This window comes from Jaculus jaculus, chromosome 10 (assembly GCF_020740685.1).
Source record: "Jaculus jaculus isolate mJacJac1 chromosome 10, mJacJac1.mat.Y.cur, whole genome shotgun sequence".
NCBI classification, from domain to species: Eukaryota; Metazoa; Chordata; class Mammalia; order Rodentia; family Dipodidae; genus Jaculus; species Jaculus jaculus.
The window spans coordinates 11,280,585-11,302,824 of NC_059111.1; the positions used below are offsets into that span (position 1 = coordinate 11,280,585).

The 22,240-nt window shown below is 45.2% G+C and overlaps 1 protein-coding gene across 1 annotated transcript; it reads right to left on the reverse strand.

Moving 5' to 3' along the window:
• Window positions 1-1,830: 1,830 nt before the first annotated feature.
• Ciao2a (cytosolic iron-sulfur assembly component 2A) lies at window positions 1,831-21,405 on the reverse strand. The gene is made up of 5 exons (XM_045160548.1): window positions 21,079-21,405; window positions 13,605-13,769; window positions 10,877-10,926; window positions 5,242-5,287; window positions 1,831-2,435 (listed from the first exon to the last, which is right to left on the reverse strand). Exons 1-5 carry the CDS (start codon window positions 21,200-21,202, stop codon window positions 2,338-2,340), a joined length of 483 nt encoding a protein of 160 aa, XP_045016483.1. The 5' UTR covers window positions 21,203-21,405; the 3' UTR covers window positions 1,831-2,337.
• Between the last annotated feature and the right edge of the window lie 835 nt (window positions 21,406-22,240).

A 22,240-nucleotide genomic window follows, 5' to 3' on the forward strand; every position in this document is an offset into this window, starting at 1 on the left:
ACTACTGTCAACAAGGTAGGTCAGAGAGTTTGTCTATGGTCAGCGCCTCCGCAGAAAGATGAAGGAAGACTAGAGTGTTTCTATTTCATGGCTTGCTCTGATGGAAAGTCTTATTCCTAGGACCTTCCTTGGAGAAGAATTCTGGTTTCTATAACTGCTTCAGGAGAGGAAGTGGGACAGAGGGGCAGGAATCAGGAGGGTACATGCCACCTTGTGCATCTGGCTAATGTTGGTACTGGGGAATCAAACCGAGAGCCTTAGGCTTCACAGGCAAGTGCATCAACCATTAAGCCATCTCTCCAGCCCTACAGGACACTTCTTGACACTTAAAATTATGTTATTTCGGTGCTAGAGAGATGGCTTTGCAGTTGAGGCACTTGCCTGTGAAGTCTAAGGACCCAGGCTCTATTCCCCAGTAACCACATAAGCCAAATGCACAAGGTAGTACATGCACCTGGAGTTTATTTACATTGGCTAGAAGCCCTGGCACACTGATTCTGCCTCTGTCTCTCTCTATATAAGTAAAATGACTAAATAAAAAAATATATATCTTAGCCCGGCATGGTGGTGCATGCTTTTAATCCCAGCACTCGAGAGGCAGAGGTAGGAGGATCACCATGAGTTTGAGGCCACCCTGACACTACAGAGTGAATTCCAGGTCAGCCTCAGCTACAGTGAGACCCTGCCTCGAAAAACCAAAAAAAAAGAGGTCTTGGAGAAAGGGCTAATCAAAATCTAAGATGACATAAATAAGTCATATGGAAACCTATTTTTTTTGGACAATGGAACTCTCAGAAGCCATAGATTGTTACTAGAAAATTTTCAATGCCAGTGAGTTGCTAGGCAGAGAGGTTCATTCCTGATACCCCCAAAACATTGCAGGCCATTGCTGAGGCCCTTGGTTTCCCATTAGGGATAGATGGTAAGACCCTACTGCTGTAAACTCCACATACTTGGGCTACAAGGCCACTGAGAAATCCTGCTGGAACTGAGTTGATAACCTCCTCCATGTAGACCAGCTGACAGAAAGCTGGAAATAGCCATTCTACATGTAGTTCAATGGGAAAGATCACCAGTGAAGATACTCAACCGTGGACACTACAAGCCTTATATTTGGACATCCAGGCCGAATAAGTCAATGGGTACAATAGTGACACATTTGTTATGGGTGAAAACAACCTCCCACTCCATAGGAGGGAATACATCCCTGATACTGAAAACCTAAAACAGGGGTAGTCATGAGCCCTAGGGGTGTAACACCTGCTGATGTCTGGCTAAAGGCATATATCATGCTTACCAAACTGCCCAGTAAGCACTTCTCTTAATGTACATATCCATATGTTAATGCTACTCTCACTTTTGGTTAGAGAAGCTTCAGATGGCAGTGACCTTGGGATTACTTAGAAGGCATCATGGTGCTGAGAAGTGACAGAAAAGTGATCAGCACTTCAATATCTCGATCACACCTTCCAAGGCTCAGGGTCCATTGTGGAAGAGGTGACAGAAAGAATATAAGAGCCAAAGGAAGGGTAGGACTCCTTACAATGTGCCCTTCCAGACACATAAAGGCTTGGATATCCATGACCTCACAGTGCCTAACACTACCTACACAAGACCATCATAATAGGAGGAAAAGATGACATCAAAATTTAAAAAAAAGAGACTGATTAAGAGGGGGAAGGGATATGATGGAGAATAGAGTTTCAAAGGGGAAATGGGGGAGAGAGGGAGGGTATTACCATGGGATATTGTTTACACTTATGGAAGTTTTCAATAAAAAAAAAAAAAGTCATCTGACTTTGGGTCCAGGACTCAAAAGAAGGCAGGGACTGATCTTAAGGATTTTTATTGTTCAGACTTGATTCTACCCAAAAATCATCAAAAATAAAGCTTTGGCAGTATCTTTTAGGGGTTCACATTTACACAGAGCTTAAATTTAATGACAACATACAGTTAGTCATTATAAGAATCATCTGCTGGATTTATTTTAGAGGAACAACTTAAATTGAACACATGTGGGCACAGTAGATAACTTGACATGAAAAGTAGTTGTCAGAATTGGCATCAGAAAAATAGTAACTTGTCTGACACGTAATAGCTAGAAGATATTATTCTGTATGATCACGTAAGTGTTACAAATCCCGAGAATATTATTGGTTAAACAAATTAGGCACTACCTTAGAACTAAAACCCACTTGGAAACAATTCTTTAAAAAAATGCATCTGAGGTACAATCCGCCTGTACATGAAACATGAAGTTAAATGTGAGGTTTTTACACTTTACAGAGAACTTAAATGTATCAACCGACTGCAGTTCAATGGCTCTTGACACGCCTGTCAGTCAGGCTCAAGAACGCACTGCTCCACGACCTCGCGCAGGCTGGGGTTCTCCATGGCGGCCGCCACTCGCTCCTTGTCATTGATCTGCTTGTTGACTGCAAAACATGAGCACAAATGAGCAGAGCCGTGTCAACAGAGAAGCCAGAGAGCATTTGCATTGGCCTGCTAGCACAGAGTATTTTACTCCTGGGGAACTTAGCGGTAACGCAATGTCTAAGGTCTGGAAGGCAGACGCAAAAAGAAAAATACTTGGGGACTGGAGAGATGGCTTAGTGGTTAAGGTATTTGCCCATGAAGCCTAAGGACCCAGGTTCGATTCCCCAGGACACATGTAAGCCAGATGCACAAGGTGGCGCATGCATCTGGAGTTGGTTTGCAGTGGCTAGAGGCTGTGGCGTGCCCATTCTCTATCTGCTTCTTCTCTCTCTCTCTCCCCCTCCCTCTGTCTCCCTCAAATAAATAAAAAAATAAGATAAAATATTTTTGAAAAATAAAGAGGGCTGGAGAGATGGCTTAGTGGTTAAGACACTTGCCTGCAAAGCCTAAGAATACATATTTGATTCTCCAGGTCCCACGAAGCCAGATGCAGTGACACAAGTATGCAATGTCACACATGTGGACAAGGGGACGCATGCATCTGGAGTTCATTCACAGTGGCTGAAAGGCCCTGGCATGAACATTGTCTCTCTCTCTGCCTCTTTCTCTATATCGGTCTCTCTCTCTCTCAGAAAAAAAAATGCCGGGCATGGTGGCGCACGCCTTTAACCCCAGCACTCAGGAGGCAGAGGTAGGAGGAGGATCACTGTGAGTTCGAGGCCACCCTGAGCCTGCAGAGAATTCCAGGTCAGCCTTAGCTAAAGTGAGACCTTACCTCGAGAAAAAAAAACAGTTAAAAGTAAAAATAAAAATAAAGAGGGCTGGAGAGATGGCTTAATGGTTAAGGTGCTTGCCTGCAAAGCCTAAGCACCCATGTTCAACTCTCCAAAGTGCAAGGTTGCACATGCCCACTAGGCAACACAAACATATGGATTTTGATTGCAATGGGTGAGGCCCTGACTCACCAATTCTTTCTCTCTCTGTTTTTCTATCACTCTCCCTAAGATTAAAAAAAAATCCCTGTTTCCCATTAACTCTACTATAACTACTTCAATTTTTTTCTTTATAATCATTGTAAACATACAGATTTCCACAGTTATATTCAGGTAAAATTTGTTTGTTTATTTTTATATTTATTTATTTATTTCAGAGCAGCAGAGAGAGAGAGAGAATGGGCGCACCAGGGCTTCCAGCCACTGCAAACAAACTCCAGACGTGTGCGCCCCCTTGTGCATCTGGCTAACGTGGGTCCTGGGGAATCAAGCCTCGAACCGGGGTCCTTAGGCTTCACAGGCAAGCGCTTAACTGCTAAGCCATCTCTCCAGCCCAGAACTTAATTTTTTTAATTTACTTTTAAAAACAATTTATCTTTTGTTGTTTATTTTTCAAGGTAAGGTCTCGCTCTAGCCCAGGCTGACCTGGAATTCACTATGTAGTCTCAGGCTTACAAAGACTTCTAACCTTGGTTTGATTCCCCAGGACCCATGTAAAACTAGATGCATGCATCTGGAGTTTGTTTGCAGTGGCAAGAGATCCAGGTGCACTCACTTCCTCACCACTTTCATTCTCTCTTTCTCTGCCTACAAATAATAAGTAATAATAGCATCGGGCATGCTGGCACACGCTTTTAATCCCAGCACTCAGGAGGCAGAGGTAAGAGTTCGCCATGAGTTCGAGGCCATCCTGAGACTATGTAGTGAACTGCAGATCAGCCTGGGCTAAAAAGAGACCCTACCACAAAAAAAAAAAAAAAAAAAAAAAGCCTAAGAAAAAATTCTATTTCCTAGTATTTTTGCTCTATCACTTGTGTAAAATTCCATTTTTCATGTAACACACAGAACACTTAGGAAAATTTGCCTTCTTTTTCTTTTTAAAAAAAATATTTTGGGAGGGGAATAGGAACAAAATTGCTCGTACAATTTGAAATGGGCCTCAATGGTACTTCAAACCTTTTGATCTTAAATAAAAATGTAAAAAAAAAAAAATTTTATTTATTTATTTGAGAGAGAAAGAGGTAGAGAGTGAGTGAGAGAGAGAGAATGGGCGCACCAGGGCCTCCAGCCACTGCAAACAAACTCCAGATGCGTGTGCCCCCTTCTGCATCTGGCTAATGTGGGTCCTGGGGAATCAAACTTGGGTCCTTTGGCTTTGCAGGCAAGCGCCTTAACCGCTAAGCCATCTCTCCAGACCGTTTTCTTTTTCCAAATCCCCGTCTCTGCAGTTTTTACATGACGACGGTTGATTTCTCCCCACTCCCATTCTAGCACATTAACTCAAGAGACAGCACCTGCCCCAAGTCCCTAATGCTTCACTTACAGACCCCCAGTTTCAGTTCTGTATACCCAGCTCTCCACCCGCCATCAGAGAACAGCAGAGCATCTGGTGCTTACAAGCAAGGCCCCTAGAACTTGATACTCCTTGCAGATGTGCAGGCTCTGCCCTGAACAGTCAATATTCATAGGCTCTAGTTTACCTAGAGTCCCAGTGGGTAGAAAAAAACCAAACCACTTTGTTTAAATGTGTGAGTTTCCCCAACTGTGAAGGAAGAGGTAAGACCTGACAGTGCTCTCCCCACCCTCTGTGTTTGCTTTCTCTTTTGTTGTTGTTGTTGTTGACATTTTCGGAGGTAGGGTCTTGCTCTAGCCCAGCCTCTGCCTCCCTAGTGCTGGGATTAATGACATGTGCCACCACGCCCAGCCCCCCGTTTTAACAAGGGACCAAAGAGATACTTGGCTGACGAGTAAACTAGCAACCAAGACGAAGTGCCAGCTGTAACTGTTCTGCTACCACTCCAGACGCACTTACTGTCCTCTTCTGTTGAGTGGGTTCCTTCGGAAATGTAAATTTCCAACTGGGAAGACAAAATAGCAGAGGCAACGCATTAGCACGTCCTACATTATTCGGTGAACAGGAAGACAGGACAGACTCAAGATCTGAGGATCTGGGGCTGGTTAGAGTGTGTGGCTAGAGGTGCTTCCCTGCAGTGCCTGATGGCCTGGGTTCGAGTCCCCAGGACCCACGTAAAGCCGGATGCACAAAGTGGCGCACGCACCTGGATCTCATCTGCAGTGGCGGGAGGCCCTGCTGTACTCATTCCTCACAAAGTGGCGCATGCACCTGGAGTTCATCTGCAGTGGCAGGAGGCCCTGCTGTACTAATTCCTTCTCTCTGCTTGCAAATGATTTGCAAGTTAACTGTGAATCTACATCACTGCTCAACAGTTGGCCTAAAACATCTTCCTTATAGATTATACAAAAAGCAAAGCAACTTGCCCGGCGTGGTGGCGCACGCCTTTGATCCCAGCACTCGGGAGGCAGAGGTAGGAGGATCGCTGTGAGTTGGAGGCCACCCTGAGACTACATAGTGAATTGCAGGTCAGCCTGAGCCAGAGTGAGACCCTACCTGGGGGTGGGGGGGGAAGACATCAACAAGAAAATAAAAAGAAGCCAAAAGTCGTGATGCACGCTCAGAAAGCTAAGGCAGGAGACTGTCTGTGGGCTTGGGAAATGGCTCAATATTTAAAGGTGCTTGCTTGCAAAGCCTGATCACCTGGCATTGATTACCCAGTACCCATGTAAGGCCAGATGCACAAAGTGGTATATACATCTGGAATTCATTTACAGTGGCAAGAGGCCTTGGCACACCCATATTCTCTCTCTCTCTCTCTCTCTCTCTTCTTGCAAAAGAATAATAAGTAAAATATTTGGGGGGAAGGCTGGAGAGATGGCTTAGCAGTTAAGGCACTTGACTGCAAAGCCAAAGGACCCAGGTTTGATTCCCCAGGACCCACATAAGCCAGATGTACCAGGTGGTGCATATGTCTGGAGTATGTTTGTAGGGTTAGAGGCCCTGGTGAGCCCATTCTCTATCTGCTTCTTTCTCTCTCTCAAATAAATAAAATATTTTTTAGATATGTATATATTTTTTTAAAAGACAGCTTGGAACCTGGTGTGGTAGTACATGTATTTAATCCAAGCACTTGTTAAGCAGAGATGGGAGGTTGCCATGAGTTCAAGGTCACCCTGAGACTAATTCCAGGTCAGCCTGGGCAAGAGTGAGACCCTACCTCAAACAAAGGGAGAGCTGGAAAGATGGCTTAGCAGTTAAGGCGCTTGCCTGAAAAGCCTAAGGACCCATGTTCAACTCTCCAGATCCCACGTTAGCCAGACGCACAAAGGTGAGGCAAGCTCATACATGCCCACTAGGTGGCACAAGTGTCTGGCATTTGATTACAGTGGCTGAGGCCCTGGCATTCTCTCCCTCTCTGTCTCTCTAAAAAATAAATAAATAAATTACCCATCAGGGAAATGCAAATTAAAATGTACTTTGAGATTTCATCTTACTCCAGTCAGAATGGCTATCAAGAAGACAAATGATGGGCTGGAGAAATGGCTTTAGCAGTTAAAGTATTGTCTGTGAAGCCTAAGGACCCAAGTTGATTCCCCAGTACCCATGTAAGCCAAATGCACAAGAGAGTACACACATCTGGAGTTCCTTTCCAGTGGCGGGAGGCTATGGTGTGCCCATTCTCTCTCTCAAACAAATAAAATAAATCTTAAAAAAATAAAAAGAAAAGAATTGACCATAAAATGCTGGCGAGGATGCGGAAAAACTGGAACCCTTCTACACTGCTGGTGGGAATGCAATCTGGTCCAGCCATTGTGGAAATCAGTGTGGAGGTTCCTAAAACAGCTAAAGATTGATCTACCATATGACCCAGCTACAGCACTCCTAGGCATATATCCTAAGGACTCGTCTCACTTAGAGATTCTTGCTTATCCATGTTTACTGAAGCTCTGTTCACAATATTTAGGGCCAGGTATGGTGGTGCACTCCTTTAATCCCAGCACCTGGGAGGCAGAGGTAAGAGGATCACTGTGAGTTCAAGGCCACCCTGAGAATATATTGGAAATTCCAGGTCAACCTGAGCTAGAGTAAGACCCTGCCTTGAAAAACAAACAAACAAACAAAAAAAGTTAGGAAATGGAACCAGCCTAAATGTCCCTCAAATGATGAATGGATAATGAGGATGTGGTATATTTATACAATGGTGTTCTATCCAGTGGTAAATAAAAATGAAATTATGAAATTTGCAGGGAAATGGATAGATCTGGAAAGGATTATACTAAGCGAAATAATCCAGGCCCAGAAAGCCAAACATTGCTTGTTCTCTCTCATATGTGGATCCTAACTACAAATGTTTAGATATATATGTGAGTTGGAGTAAAAATTGGGAGCAGAAACCAGTAAGCTAGAAAGAGGCTATAAGGGAGAGAGAGGAGAAGGGAGGACTTCAGGGTATGGTACTATATATATATATACATATATATATACATATATATATATATACATATATATATATACATATATATATATATACACATATATATATATACATATATATATATACACATATATATATACATATATATAGAACAGATTACTGGGAGTGGAATGGCCTAAGTGAGGTTAGGGGAAGAGATTAAGTAAAAGAAGGACGGGGGGAAAGGGTTAATCAAAATTTAAGATGCTATGAATTAGCCATTTTTTAGTGTTTTATTTTTATTTATTTATTTGAGAGAAAGAGGCACAGAGAGGGAGAGAGAATGGGCTCAGCAGGGCATCCTGCCACTGCAAACAAACTCCAGACAAATGCACCCCCTTGTGCATCTGGTTTACGTGGGTCCTGGGGAATTGAACCTGGGTCCTTTGGCTATGCAGGCAAGTGTCTTAACTGCTAAGACATCTGTCTAGTCCAGAAACTTACTAGAAAAATTTCAGTGACAGTAAGTTGTTGGCCAGGGAGGTCCCTGATGCCCCTAAAACATGATAGGCCATTGCCAAGGCTCTTGGTTTCCCACCAGACATAAATGGTAAGACCCTATTGCTGGAGATTCCACATGCTTGGGCTGAAAGATCACTGAGAAATCTTGCTGGAGCTGAGCTGAAAAGCTCCTCCCTGTAGACCAGCTCACAGAAAGCTGGAAAAAGCTACACTCCATGTAGCCCTATGGGAGAGAGAAGTTATCAGTGGTGATAAATGGACACTGAAAGCCTTAAATTTGGCCAGCTAGTCCCAATAACCCAGCGGTTATTGAGCATGTCTGTTATGGGAGAAACCAACCACTCTCTAATTAAACTGGAGGTTTGCTACATGAGAGGGAATACATGCCTGGTACTGAAACCCTACACCTGGGGGCGGGGGGAACAACCCTTATAAAACAAAACAAAAGCCTACAGTATGGTGGGAAGTCATGAGCCCTAGGAGTGTAACACCTGCTGGTGTCTGGCTAAATGCATGTATTTTGCTCAATAAACTGTCCTGTAAGCACTTCTCTTAATGTTCATACCCATGTATTAATGCTACCCTCACTTTCGGTTACAGAAGCTTCTCTTCAAATGGTGGTGACAGGGGATGACCCAAAAGGCACCATAGTACTGAAAAGAAGTGACAGGAGTGCTCAGCACTGAAACATCTCTATCACACCCTCCAAGGCTCAAGGTCCATTGCAGAATAGGTGGCAGAAAGAATGCAAGAGCCAAAGGGTGGCACTGCTTGCAATGCAACTGTTCAGATAGAAATCAGCCTCAATACCCAAGACCTCACAGCACCTGACACTACCTTCACAAGACCCTCATAATAGGAGGAAAAGATGATGACAGCAAAATATAAGAGAGACTAATTGAGAGAGGGAGGGGATATGATGGAGAGTGGATTTGTGAAGGGGAAAGTGGGAAAGAGAATTATCATGGTTTATTGTCTATAACTATAGAAGCTGTTTAAAAACAAAAAAGAGCTTGGGATGCATCGTGAGATCCCATTTTTGTTTGTTTTCCTGAGGCAGGGTCTCACTCTATCCCTGGCTGACCTATAACTCACTCTGTAGCACAGCCTAGCCTCAAACACATGGTGATCCTCCCATCTCTGTCTCCTGAGTGCTGGGATGGGTCTTACTCTAGCCCAGCCAGACCTGAAACTTATTTTATAGCACCAGACTGGCTTTGAACTCACTGCAATTCTCCTACCTATACCTCCTGAGTACTGGGACCAATTGTGTGCACCACCATGGCCCCGGCTACCAAGACCCTGTCTTAAAAACTTAAAAAAAAAAAAAAAGAAAAGAAAAGGCTGGGCATGGTGGCACACGCCATTAATCCCAGCATTTGGGAGGCAGAGGTAGGAATGCCATGAGTTCGAGGGCAGCCTGAGACTACATAGTGAATTCCAGGTCAGCCTGGGCCAGAGTGAGACCCTACCTTGAAAAACAAACAACAACAACAACAACAAAAAACCAAAACACAAGATGGGCGAAGGCTGAAGAGATACCTCAGCATTTAAAGGCACTTGCTTGTAAAGCCTGCATGCAAGCCTAGGTTCAATTCCCCAGTACCCACATAAAGATATACAAAGTAGCACATGCATCTAGAGATCCTGAAGTGCCCATTCATATTTTCTCATCTTTTTGGTGAATCAATATTATAAAAATATTTTGGGGGCTGGACAGATGGCTTACTGGTTAAAGCGCTTGCCTGCAAAGCCGAAGAACCCATGTTAGATCTCTCTCTAGATCTCATGCAAGCCGGATGCATAAAAGGTGAAGCAAGCGCAAGGTCGCATGTGCCCACTAGGTGGCGCAAGCGTCTGGCGTTCAAATTCTGCTGCTGAGGCTTTGGCACACCAATATTCATTCTCTCTCTCTCTGTTTCTCTTACTCTCTCTAAAAATAAAAATATTTTTTTAAAAGACGGGCTGTGGCTGCAGAGATGGCTTAGTGGTTAAGTGCTTGCCTGTGAAGCCTGAGGACCCGGGTTCCAGGCTGGATTCCCCAGGACCCACGTTAGCTAGATGCACAAGGGGGCGCACGCATCTGGAGTTTGTTTGCAGTGGCTGGAGGCCCTGTTGGGTCCATTTTCTCTCTCTCTCTCCATCTGCCTCTTTCTCTCTCTGCCTGTCACTCTCAAGTAAATAAGTTAAAAAAAAAAAAAAAGATGGTCTGTGAGCTGGAGAGATGGCTTAGAGTTAAGGCACTTGTCTGCAAAGCCAAAGGACCCAGATTCGATCGCCGAGGACCCATGTGGCCAGACGCACAAGGTGCGACATGTGTCTGGAGTTCATCTGTAGTGGCTAAAGGCCCTGGCGTGCCCATTCTCTGCCGCGCTCGCTCACTCTCAATCTCTTTCTCAGTATCTACTTCTTTCTCTCTCTCAAATAAATAATTTTTTGTTTTTTTAAAAAGAGACCAACAAAGCCGGGCATGATGGCTCACACCTTTAATCCCAGCTCTAGGGAGGAAGAGGTAGGAGGATGGCTGTGAATTCAAGGCCACTCTGAGACTATAGAGTGAATTCCAGGTCAGCCTGGGCTAGAGTGAGACCCTACCTCGAAAAAAAAAAAAAAAGAAAAGAAAAAAAGAGAGAGACCAACAAATATTGTCCTTACCTTGTGTTTAAATGGCAAACATCGTTGAAGTTTCACTCTTAAGCATAGCCCTGTGAAGAAGAAAAAAATCCTTCAATTATTTCATCTCTTCTTACTGGTCCCAGAAAGCCTACAGCTGTGAATGTGTGAACATACAAAGAAAGCTGATACACATGATGATTTATCCTGTTTGGGTCCCCCCCCCCCTTTTTTTTTGGTTTTTCGAGGTAGGGTCTCACTCTAGCCCAGGCTGACCTGGAATTCACTATGTAGTCTCAGGGTGGCCTTGAACTCACAGCAATCCTCCTACCTCTGCCTCCCAAGTACTGGGATTAAAGATGTGCACCACCAGACCTCGCCAGTTTTTCTTTCTTTTTAAACAGGAGCTTCTTTATGTAGCTGAGGTTGGCCTCAAGCTTGGTATGAACTCCCAGCTGGCACATGTAACAGAACCAGCTTCAGCTTTTTGTTGTTATTGTTGGTTTTTTTTTTTTTCAAGCTAGGGTCTTGCTGTAGCCCAGGCTGACCTGGAATTCACTATGGAGTCTCAGGTTGGCCTCAAACTCACAGTGATCCTCCTACCTCTGCCTCCCAAGTCCTGGGATTAAAGGTGTGTGTCACCACACCTGGCTTATTTTTTTTTTTAATATTTACTTATTTTATTTATTTGAGAGAGAAAGAGGCAGAGAGAGAGATTGAGAGAGAGAGAGAGAGAGAGAGGGAGAGAGAATGGGCATGCCAGGGCCTCCAGCCCTATAAATAAACTCCATACGCATGTGCCACCTTGTGCATCTGGCTTAAGTGAATCCTGGGGAATTGAATCTGGGTCCTTTGGCTTCACAGGCAAACACCTTAACTGCTAAGCTGGCTCTCCATCCTTCCCTTTATATTCTTTATAACAAAGTATATATTCAAAGCAGTATTGACTAATTCAAAATATTGAGAATTTATACCCAGAAGTAGAATAGTGCCTCAAACAAAAAAACACACACACACCTTGGGCTGAAGAGATGGCTTAGTAGTTAAGGTACTTGCCTGCGAAGCCTAAGGACCCACATTCGATTCTCCAGGTCCCACGCAAGCCAAATGCACATGGTGGCACATGCATCTGGAGTTTGTGTGCAGTGGCTAGAGGCCCTGGCAAACCCATTCTCACTTTCTCTCTCGCCCTCTGTCTATCTCCAATAAATAAATAAATTTAAAAAAATAAAAAGGGCTGGAGAGCTGGCTTAGAAGTTAAGGTGTTTGCCTGCAAAGCCAAAAGACTCAGGTTCAGTTCCCCAGGACCCACATAAGCCAGATGCACAAGGGGCACATGCATCTGGAGTTCATTTGCAGTGGCTAGAGGCCCTGGTGTGCCCATTCTCTCTCTGTCTCTCTTATCTCTTTCTCTCCTTGCAAATAAGTAAATTTTAAAAATACGACTCTCCTCCGTGGGAACTCGAGCAAATAGGTTTTGAATGGGAAGTTTTGAGTTTTGAAATTGCATTGAATCCTGAACCAAGAAAGTGGAGTCAAATCAGATTGTGCTATATTGTCTGGAGGACGCTGGGACCCAGTAGCCTAGGATCCTTGTTTTTAGAAACAAAACATGTTCACAACCTTGATCTATGGTGAGACGTCTACCAATAGCAGAACAGAATCATTTTCCCCCTTATGAGAGGCATTGATTTCAGTCAGTCTGGGGTAAAATTGGTAAGCAAAGGTGGATCTAGAGATGGTGGCGTTTAATTTTTGGCTCAGGGTTTATGAAAGGGATTCCTACTTAATTCCTTCTGCAGTGTGTTGCCTAATCCACGGGAAAATTCATTGACATTTTTTTCCAAAACTCCAGTAAATATGAAGAATTTTGGACATCTTGAGCCAGCATTTGAAACTGCTTGATGAATCTTGAATAGAAAATCATATACAGGTTGCAAGAGTACTTGTTTACATTAACAGAGATGTACAATAAATGAACTTTTCTAAAAAAAAAAAAAAAAAGGTAAAATACAATAAATCAATTAATTAAAAAAAGAAAATATTTTAAAACTACCTTACCAGCAGGAGTGGGGGGGGGGGGCTGTGTGGATATAGTTCAGTTGTGAAGCGTTTGTCTACCTTTGCCAGGTATGGGTTTAGTCGCCAGCCCCACAAAACAAAAGACCCTCCCACTGCAGTCTCTGCCCAGAGCGCACAGAAGTCACCAGAGCAGCTGAAGGAGGGGCCGGCCGTGGGCAATGCTGCTCTGACAGCACTCAGTCCCCCCGGGGACTAGGAGGGGAGCTGGCCCACACCACACCCCACTGGCGCGGGCACGCAAACTAAGAGAAGTTCTGGTATCTAACCAGGAGAGAAGCAGATGTGGAGTCAGGAGACTGAGCTCGAGCCTCAGCTTCAGCCCTTCCCGGCTGTGTGACTCAGGGTAAGTCATTTAAACCCTTACAGGGCTGGGAGGGGGGGGGAAACTACTCATACAAAGAAAACACTCTGTAGCTGGGCGTGGTGGTGCACGCCTTTAATCCCAGCACTTAGGAGGTAGAGGTAGGAGGATCGCCGTGAGTTCGAGGCCACTCTGAGACTACCTAGTGAATTCCAGGTCAGCCTGGGCTAGAGTGAGACCCTACCTCCAAAAAGAAAAAAAAAAAAGAGAGAGAGAGAGAGAGAGAGAAACATTTTGTAAGCCTTAAAATGGGATACACAATGCAAATTATGATTTTGGGTTAATACCCCAGAAGTAGAATTACACACACACACACATACCCCTTACCAATAAGAGTTGCCAAAGAGCAATGAGGTACTGTTGGTGTGAACCTGATGATGACCAAATAGTCGTCTTCATTTATCTCCTGAACCTCCACACAACTCTCCCTTACCACTTCCAGTTCTTCCAACGTATTTGGCTTTTCCGGGTCCCGGATAGTTCGGATCAAATCTAAGAAGGCAATAATGACAAGGTATTACATTACAATATGATATTCTGGGCTGGAGAAATGGCTCAGCAGTTAAAAGCACTTGCTTGCAAAGCCTGCCAGCCCAGAGTTCAATAACCCAGTATCCACAGAAAGGCAGACACTCAAAGTGACACATGTCTGTAGATCATTTGCAGTGGCCAAGAGGCTTCCCACACTTTCTCTGTATCTCTCTTCCTCCCCCTCTTTCCTTCCCAGTCTCAATAAGTACAAAAAAAAAATTTTTTTTGTTATTTTTTAAAATTTATTTGAGAGCGACAGACAGAGAGAGAAAGGCAGCTGGGAGAGAAAGAGGCAACTGAGAGAGAGAGAATGGGCGCACCAGGGCCTCCAGCCACTGCAAACAAACTCCAGACGCATGCGCCCCCTTGTGCATCTGGCTAACGTGGGTCCTGGGGAATCGAGCCTCAAACCGGGGTCCTTAGGCTTCACAGGGAAGCGCTTAACCGCTAAGCCATCTCTCCAGCCCAATAAGTAAAAAATTTAAAAATAAATGAAATACACAAACTCTAAGTGAGGATGTGTCCTCCGATTTAATTGAAACCCTGACTTTGTTTTAAGCAAATATTATAGCAACTCCCAGGTTTCTGGCAGATTTCTGTGCCTGGCTGTCTTTAGGAAAACTTGTCCTGGATCATTATTAAGCCATATCATTTCTTGGATTTAACACTGTGGGGAGCACAAATGGGAAAAATGTCATGGGAACACAGGAGGAATTTCTGGCTGAGGAGAATGCAGTATCAAGCTTCACAGAAGGGCAATCTGAATCAAGCCTTGAACGAAATGGAAAACATTTCAGTGGTTGACATTTAAAGTGAAGGAAAGCAAAGGACCAGAAGTTTCCTTTGCCAGGATCCCAGGCAGGGTAAGTAGAGTAGTGAAAAGAAAGGGTGTGGTCAAACCATGGGGATCTTTTCTAGCTGGCTGCAGGCTTCCTCAGGAGACCAGGAACCAGCGCGTGGGCAAGGCTGCACTGTGCTGTCAGCTGGTAATTCGCCCGCCAGCTGTCCCCCGCAGAACTGAAGAGCAGAGCTGATTACATCAGCTGAAAACGCTGGGCCCTGGGCCTCAAGGCAGCACGAGGCCGCAGAACACAGAAGGGACAGATGAAGAAATAATTGCAAAGGAATCAACATTTGGCAACTCTTGGCGTGCAGAAGTTAAGGAGAGATGATGCAAATTTTACGTTCAAGTATCTGGCAGAACACTACTGAGATTAAAAAAAACAAAAAAACACCACAGGGCTCCCAGGCGAGGTGATGTTCACCTTTGGTACCAGGAGGATCGCCGTGAGTTCAAGGCCACCCTGAGACTACATAGTGAATTCCAGGTCGGCCTAGGCTACAGGGAGACCATACCTCGAAAAACAAAAACCAAAAAAAGCAAGATGCACAAAGGGCCACACATGCAGTGGCAGGAAGTCCAGATGCAACCACACTCTGGTCTGTCCCTTTCTGTCTGTCTGTGGACTCTCATTCTCTCTCTGTAAAATAAGTAAAACTATTTTTAAAATAAAATAAAATTTTTTCCGCCGGGTGTGATGGTGCACACCTTTATTCCCAGCACTCAGGGGACAGAGGTAGAAGGTTCACCTGAGATTACATAGTGAATTCTCGGTCAGCCTGGACTAGAGTGAAACTCTACCTCAAAAAAAACAGAATAAATAAATAAAAATAAAATAAAAATTTCTCAGTTTGCGACTTGGTGGTATAAAGGAAAAGAAATCTAGGGACAGAGCCTTAGAAAACTGGATGTTTTAGAGGCTGAGGCAGGAAGAGCTTGAATTCAAGGACAGTCAAAGCTAGTGAAACCCTATCTCAAAAAGAAATAAAAAAGGATCATAGTCTGGCATGGTGGTACGCGACTTTAATTCCAGCAATTGGGAGGCAGAGATAGGATTGCTGTGTTTGAGGACAGCCTGAGACTACAAAGTGAATTCCAGGTCAGCCTGGGCTAGAATAAGACCTTACCTCAAAAAGCCAAAAAATTAAATTAAAAAAGGGATCAAAATAAAAAAATGAAAAAGAGCCCAGCGTGGTGGCACACACCTTTAATCCCAGCACTCGGGAGGCAGAGGTAGGAGGATCGCCGTGAGTTCGGGGCCACCCTGAGACTCCATAATGAATTCCAGGTCAGCCTGGGCCACAGTGAGACCTTACCTCAAAAGCAAAAAACAAACAAACAAAAAAAAAAAAACAAAAAAAAATTGCAACTCTGTAATTGGCATGAAGATTCTTCATTGACAGACTCCGGGGAAGTGCCCACTGGGAGCAGAATGCAGCAAAAACCTGAAGACATAAACAAAGCACATCAGCCAGGGCCCAGGGGAAACCACAGAGGAGCTGGCGAGATGGGCAAGAGCGCTGCTCCCATGGCAAGCCTGACACCCTGTGCCAGGGTGACGGAGACAGACGCTGAGGACACTGAAAATACATCAGAGCAGAAATCCAGAAGCTGCTGAGGGCTCAGCACTGAAGCCGACTTAAAACACACGCACCGTGGCTCAGGGAACTTTGCGGAAGAGGGCCAGGAAGATTCTAAGAGCTACAGAGTGAGGGAATATCCAGAGGCATTGCCTCTCCCCCCCCCCCACCCCCCCCCCCCCCCCCCCCGCCCCACAATGACTGACTGCTGCTCTCACAACTCCTTACCCACAACAGCACTACGGTGAATACCAGCAATCCCACTGAGGAGGACCCTCAATGAAGTAGAGGCAGGGAGGAAGGGAATGATGGTACCAACAAAATGATATATCCATACAAAGTTTCTACTTAAAACAACAAAAACAACAAACTAGGGCTAGAGAGTTGTCTTAGAGGTTAAGCGCTTGCCTGTGAAGCCTAAGGAGCCCGGTTCGAGGCTCGATTCCCCAGGACCCATGGTAGCCAAATGCACATGAAAGCGCCCACACATCTGGAGTTCGTTTGCAGTGGCTGGAGGCCCTGGTGCACCCATTCTTTCTCTCTCTCTGCCTCTTTCTCTGTCTGTCTGTCGCCCTCAAATAAATAAAAATTAAAAAATAACTAGATTTTTCATTAAGAGTTGGAAAGGTGGCTTAATGGTTAAGGTGCTTGACTGCAAAGCATAATGACCAGGGTCTGATTCCCCAGTACCCACGTAAAACCAGATGCACAGAGTGGCGCATGCCTCTGGAGTTTGCAGCAGCTGGAGGCCCTGGCATGCCCATTCTTGATCTCTCTCCCTCCTTGAAAATAAATAAGTAAAATTATTATTATTATAATTATTACTTTTTGTTTTTTCAAGGTAGGGTTTCGATCTAATCCAGGCTGACCTGGAATTCACTATGTAGTCTCAGAGTGGCCTCAAACTCACAGATCCTCCTTCCTTAGCCTCTCAAGTGCTGGGATTAAAGGCATGTGTCACCATGCCCAACTAGAATATCTTTTTATTATTTTTTAAGAGAGAAAATGGGCACACCAGGGCCTTCAGCCATTGCAAATGAACTCCAGACACATGCAACCCCTTGTGCATGTCATATTGTGCCCTTGCGTTACTGTGTGCCTGGCTTACCTGTGATCTGGAGATTCAAACATGAGTTCTTAGACTTCATGGGCAAGTGCCTTAATTGCCAAGCCATCTCTCCAGCCCTAGTTTGTTTTTTTGTTGTTGTTGTTGTTTATTTTGTTTCTCAAGGTAGGGTCTTGCTCTAGCCCAGGCTGACCTAAAATTCACTATGAAGTCTCAAAGTGGCCTCAAACTCTCAGCAATCCTCCTACCTCTGCCTCCCAAGTGCTGGGATTAAAGGCATGCACCACCACACCCAGCTCAAATTTTTTTTTTTTTTTTGGTTTTTTTGAGGTAGGGTCTCACTCTGGTTCAGGCTGACCTGGAATTAACTCTATAGTCCCAGGGTGGCCTTGAACTCATGGTGATCCTCCTACCTCTGCCTCCCAAGTGCTGGGATTAAAGGCCTGCACCACCACACCGAGCTCAAAATATTTTTTAAAATAGATTTTTCATTAATGTTCATCCTCTCATGGCTGAGCCCACCTGCTTTTCTGAGGTCTAACTCAAAAATTGTAACTTTTGAGACTGGAGAGATGGCTTGGCAGTTAAAGCACTTGCCTGTGAAGCCCAAGGATCTAGGTTCGATTCCCCATTACACACATAAACCAGATACACAAGGTAGTGCATGCATCCGGAGTTCGTTTGTAGTGACTGGAGGTCCTGGCATGCCCATTCTCTCTCTCCCTCTCACCACCTCTCTCTCTCAAATAAGTAAATAGATATTTTTTAAAAATTGTAATTTTTGTGGGCTGGAGAGATGGCTTAGTGGTTGAGGCACTTGCCTGCGAAGCCTAAGGACCCAGGTTAGACTCCCCAAAACCCACATAAGCCAGATGCACATGGTGGCATATGCATCTGGAGTTCATTTGTGGTGGCGACAGGCCATGGTGTGCCCATTTTCATACTCTCTTATAAATAATAAATAAATATAAACATTTAGAAATTGTAGCTTTTGATAGCAAAAGTCTACCTCAAAAAAAAAAAAAAAGTAACTTTTCCTCCCTCCTTTCTTTGCTTTGGATTCCAGCCAAAATCCTAAGCATACTAGTTCTAACACTTTGGAGTTATAGGAAAAATTCTTTGCCTTAAAGTTTTTTTTTTACTTTTTATTTGTTATTATTATTATTATTTTTATTATTTAGATTTCGGATGTAGGGTCTCACTCTAGCCCAGGCTGACCTGAAATTCATTATGTAATCTCAGGGTGCCCTTGACCTCTCGGCAATCCTCCTACCTCTGCCTCTCTGGCTGGGATTAAATGTGTGTGCCACCACACCCGGCCTAGATTTTTCATTTATATTTAAAAACTTCAGGACTGGAGAGGTGGCTCATAGGTTCATGCACTTCCCTGCAAAGCCTAATGGCCCAAGTCTAATTCCCCAGTAACCACTAAAACCAGATATATAACATGGCTTGTGCACCTGAAGTGTTTGCAGCAACTGGAGGCCCTGGTATTCTCTCTCTCTGCTGGGCTTGGTGGCACATGACTTTAATCCCAGCACTCGGGAGGCAGAGGTAGGAGGAGAGCTGTGAGTTTGAGGCCAGCCTGAGACTACATAGTGAATTCCAGGTCAGCCTGGGCTAGAGCAAGACCTTACCTCAAAAAACCAAAAACCAGGCTGGAGAGATGGCTTAGCGGTTAAGCGCTTGCCTGTGAAGCCTAAGGACCCCGGTTCGAGGCTCGGTTCCCCAGGTCCCACGTTAGCCAGATGCACAAGGGGGCGCACGCGTCTGGAGTTCGTTTGCAGAGGCTGGAAGCCCTGGCGCGCCCATTCTCTCTCTCTCCCTCTTTCTGTCTTTCTCTCTGTGTCTGTCGCTCTCAAATAAATTTAAAAAAAAAAAAAAAAACCTTCAGTGTCCAATTCCAACTTACCATCTAAAACAAATGTGCAACCACACCTCCGGCTGCAATCACAAACCCTGCTTTGTGGCTCCATCTAGCCTGTAGTCCCTGACTGCGTTGTCTCCCCCCCACAATGCATTTTTCTTCAATTCACTGTGACCTCTGACCAGCTATATACCCAGTTCCCAATTACTCTTCAGACCCAACTCAAGAACTCTATAAAGTTCTTCCAGTCAGAGACTACTATCTCTCAGCTGAATTTCTGTATCTCTTATATGAGCCTCTGGCCTTCTACTAAATACTGTATTTTTGCATATGCAGGTGTGACTCAATGGTAAGTTTGAGGACTAAAGTCATCTCTCTTGTAGAGTTGAATCCCCAGGTCTGTGGTGTCTGTAGATGCTGTTGTAGACAGAGGTCTGGGAGATAATACCTTCATAATTACCACCTGCCCCTGCCGGGCTAAGTCCTTCCTCTGACAAGACAGATTAGCCCCACAGGTCCTTCCCATCCTTAACTTCCTTCTCCTAACCTATAATCCTGACCTCCACTGCATTCTTTTTAACTTTTTATTTATTTATCTGCAAGCAGAGAGATAAAGACACACAGGGGATACAGTATGTGCACATCAGGGCCTCCAGCTACTGCACCATTTTGTGCATCTGGCTTTACATGGGTACTGGGGAGTTAAACCCAGGTGGTTAGGCTTTGCAGGCAAGTGCCTTAACCTCAGTCATCTCTCCAGCCTCCCAAATTGTATTCTTTTTTTTTTTGATTTTTATTTATTTATGTGAGAGCAACAGACACAGAGAGAAAGGCAGATAGAGGGAGAGAGAGAGAGAATGGGCGCGCCAGGGCTTCCAGCCTCTGCAAACGAACTCCAGATGCGTGCGCTCCCTTGTGCATATGGCTAACGTGGGACCTGGGGAACCAAGCCTCGAACCGGGGTCCTTAGGCTTCACAGGCAAGCGCTTAACCGCTAAGCCATCTCTCCAGCCCCCAAATTGTATTCTTAAGGCTAGCTCTCTTAAAACCACTTCAGCCTTTCTTTTTTTTTAATCAACAATAGGGATAAAGGTGTGTAGCTGTGTGGTGGAACAGTCCTCCGGTTTGTGAGGTCCTCCATATTGCCCCCAGCCCAGAAAAATAATTCTATATAAGTGTGTTTGCGGACTTGGGGGTGGAGGTGGGGGATGGAGGTATCAGAGAATTGCAAAATGATAAAAATATACTACATTGGAATCGAAAGTTTGGTTTTTGCTCCGTTCCTTATGAACAATGTGACCTGCAAGTTGTCGTTTGGCCATTCTAAGCCTTTCTTCCTTATTTGTACAATGAAGACAGTTCCCCAAAGCAGAAACTAACAGAATATGTGCGCATATACTCATGGATACATATATAACACAACTTGACTGTGTAAAGAAACTGTAAATTTGAGGCCTCTTCGCTCCCTATTGACTCTGCCGCTCAAGACTCGCGGTTGTGACCTTGGGCAACTCTCCAACTCGGCCATTAACCCAGTAGTGCCCTCAGCAGTGGCGGGAGAAGCGAGTGTCCAGGAGCTAGAGGAGGAAGGGATTTCAAGAAGTGCGATCGGGCTGGCTTCGCTCACTGACCACCACAGACGTGCTCTGCACGCAAGTCTCGGCAGTCGCTACAGAATGAAGCGTTAAGACTTCCAGACTCTTGGCACCAGGTCTGGGAAGTGCCGGGGAGTCCTAGAATCACCGACATGCCTGCGTCACTTAGCACCCGAAAGGGGGGGGGGAGAAAAAAAAAAAAAAAAGCTTCCGACTTACATCTGGCAAAAACCCAGGTGTCCGCTCCCAGCCCAAGGGGGAGGCCCTCCTCCACCCTCTCTTCCTATAACGCCAAATGCTGCTCTGGGTAAGATTAGTTACCATAAACCTCTAGCGCTTTCTCTTCCATGATCCGGGGCTGCCGAGCAGCTCCCTGCTCAGAGAGGCCTGAGAACCACAGGACCCTGCTCAGCGTCCAGGAGAGCAGCCCGGACACCCGCTCCATCCTCACGCTCCGCCATCCCTGGCGACTGTCCCAACCGAGCCACCGTCTCTCCGCAGCCGGTCTTAGGATTTATCAACTTCCTGGTCTTCAAATAGGGCGAGACATGTGTTAAGATTCAGAAGAGCAGAGAATAGGCGGGACCGCACAAGGTAGCGCGGAGGACCTAGGGAAAGGAACTACGAGGACTACATGCCCCAGCGTGCGTTGCTTGGTTTCGGCGGGACAAGAAATCAATCCGGGCAGCCCGTGGTGCGCGTTGCATGCTGGGATGCGCGAGGCAGCGAACTGCATTCTGGGACTTGTAGTCTCTCCCGCGATAAGGCATGTAACGGAGTGGTAAAGCGTCACTCATTCAGCAGCTAACTAGGCTAAGCTAAAGATGAATCCTGAAGAGGCAGGGGACAAGGACATCAAGGTTCCTAGTGTTGGAGTAAGTGCTATCTCGGAGACTCTTACAGCTGTTTCTCCGAGGGAACTACTTCCAAATCAAATCTGTATGTCCCATCAGACCGGAAGTGGTTTCCGTTGCGGTGAAGGCGAATCTTTTGGGAGGTCATTGTGGGTGCTAGTTAGACATGGTGGAGGGGAAGGGAGAACTTTTGGTTTTCTTGTCTCCTAGGGTTTTGATTCAGTATAGCTTCCCGTTATGGGGAACATTTTACTCAGCCGCCTTCAAACCAACTAACAGCGAGAGAACTTTTTTAGTATTCAGTGTGTATAGCGATCATGAAGATCACCATCATCCTATGGGTGCCTAAGCTGGTGTTCATGGAGTGATGGATGCTATTTGCAAGGCTGATGGTGTTTTATCCATACTTCTTTCCTGTGTCAAATATTTGAGATTCCACCTGCCATATGCATGTGGAAGCAGGCACCAAGGTTACAAAGCTAGGACTACACATCCCTCCTGCCTCTTAAGTCTGTGATGAAGCAAATTCCTTATGTTAAGGGCTGTGTATTAGAAACCCTTTGGGGCGTGGCGACTCGAGCCTGCAATTCCCAGCACTTGAGAGGTAGGAGGATTGCCTCGAGTTCTAG

Coding starts and splice junctions, on each gene's coding strand:
- Ciao2a (XM_045160548.1), bottom strand. CDS start 21,202: ATGGAGCGGGTGTCCGGGCTGCTCTCCTGGACGCTGAGCAGGGTCCTG. Junction 13,770..21,078: donor GAAAGCGCTAGAGGTTTATG/GTAACTAATCTT, acceptor TTGCCTTCTTAG/ATTTGATCCGAACTATCCGG. Junction 2,436..5,241: donor CCACTCAACAGAAGAGGACA/GTAAGTGCGTCT, acceptor CATGTTTTGCAG/TCAACAAGCAGATCAATGAC.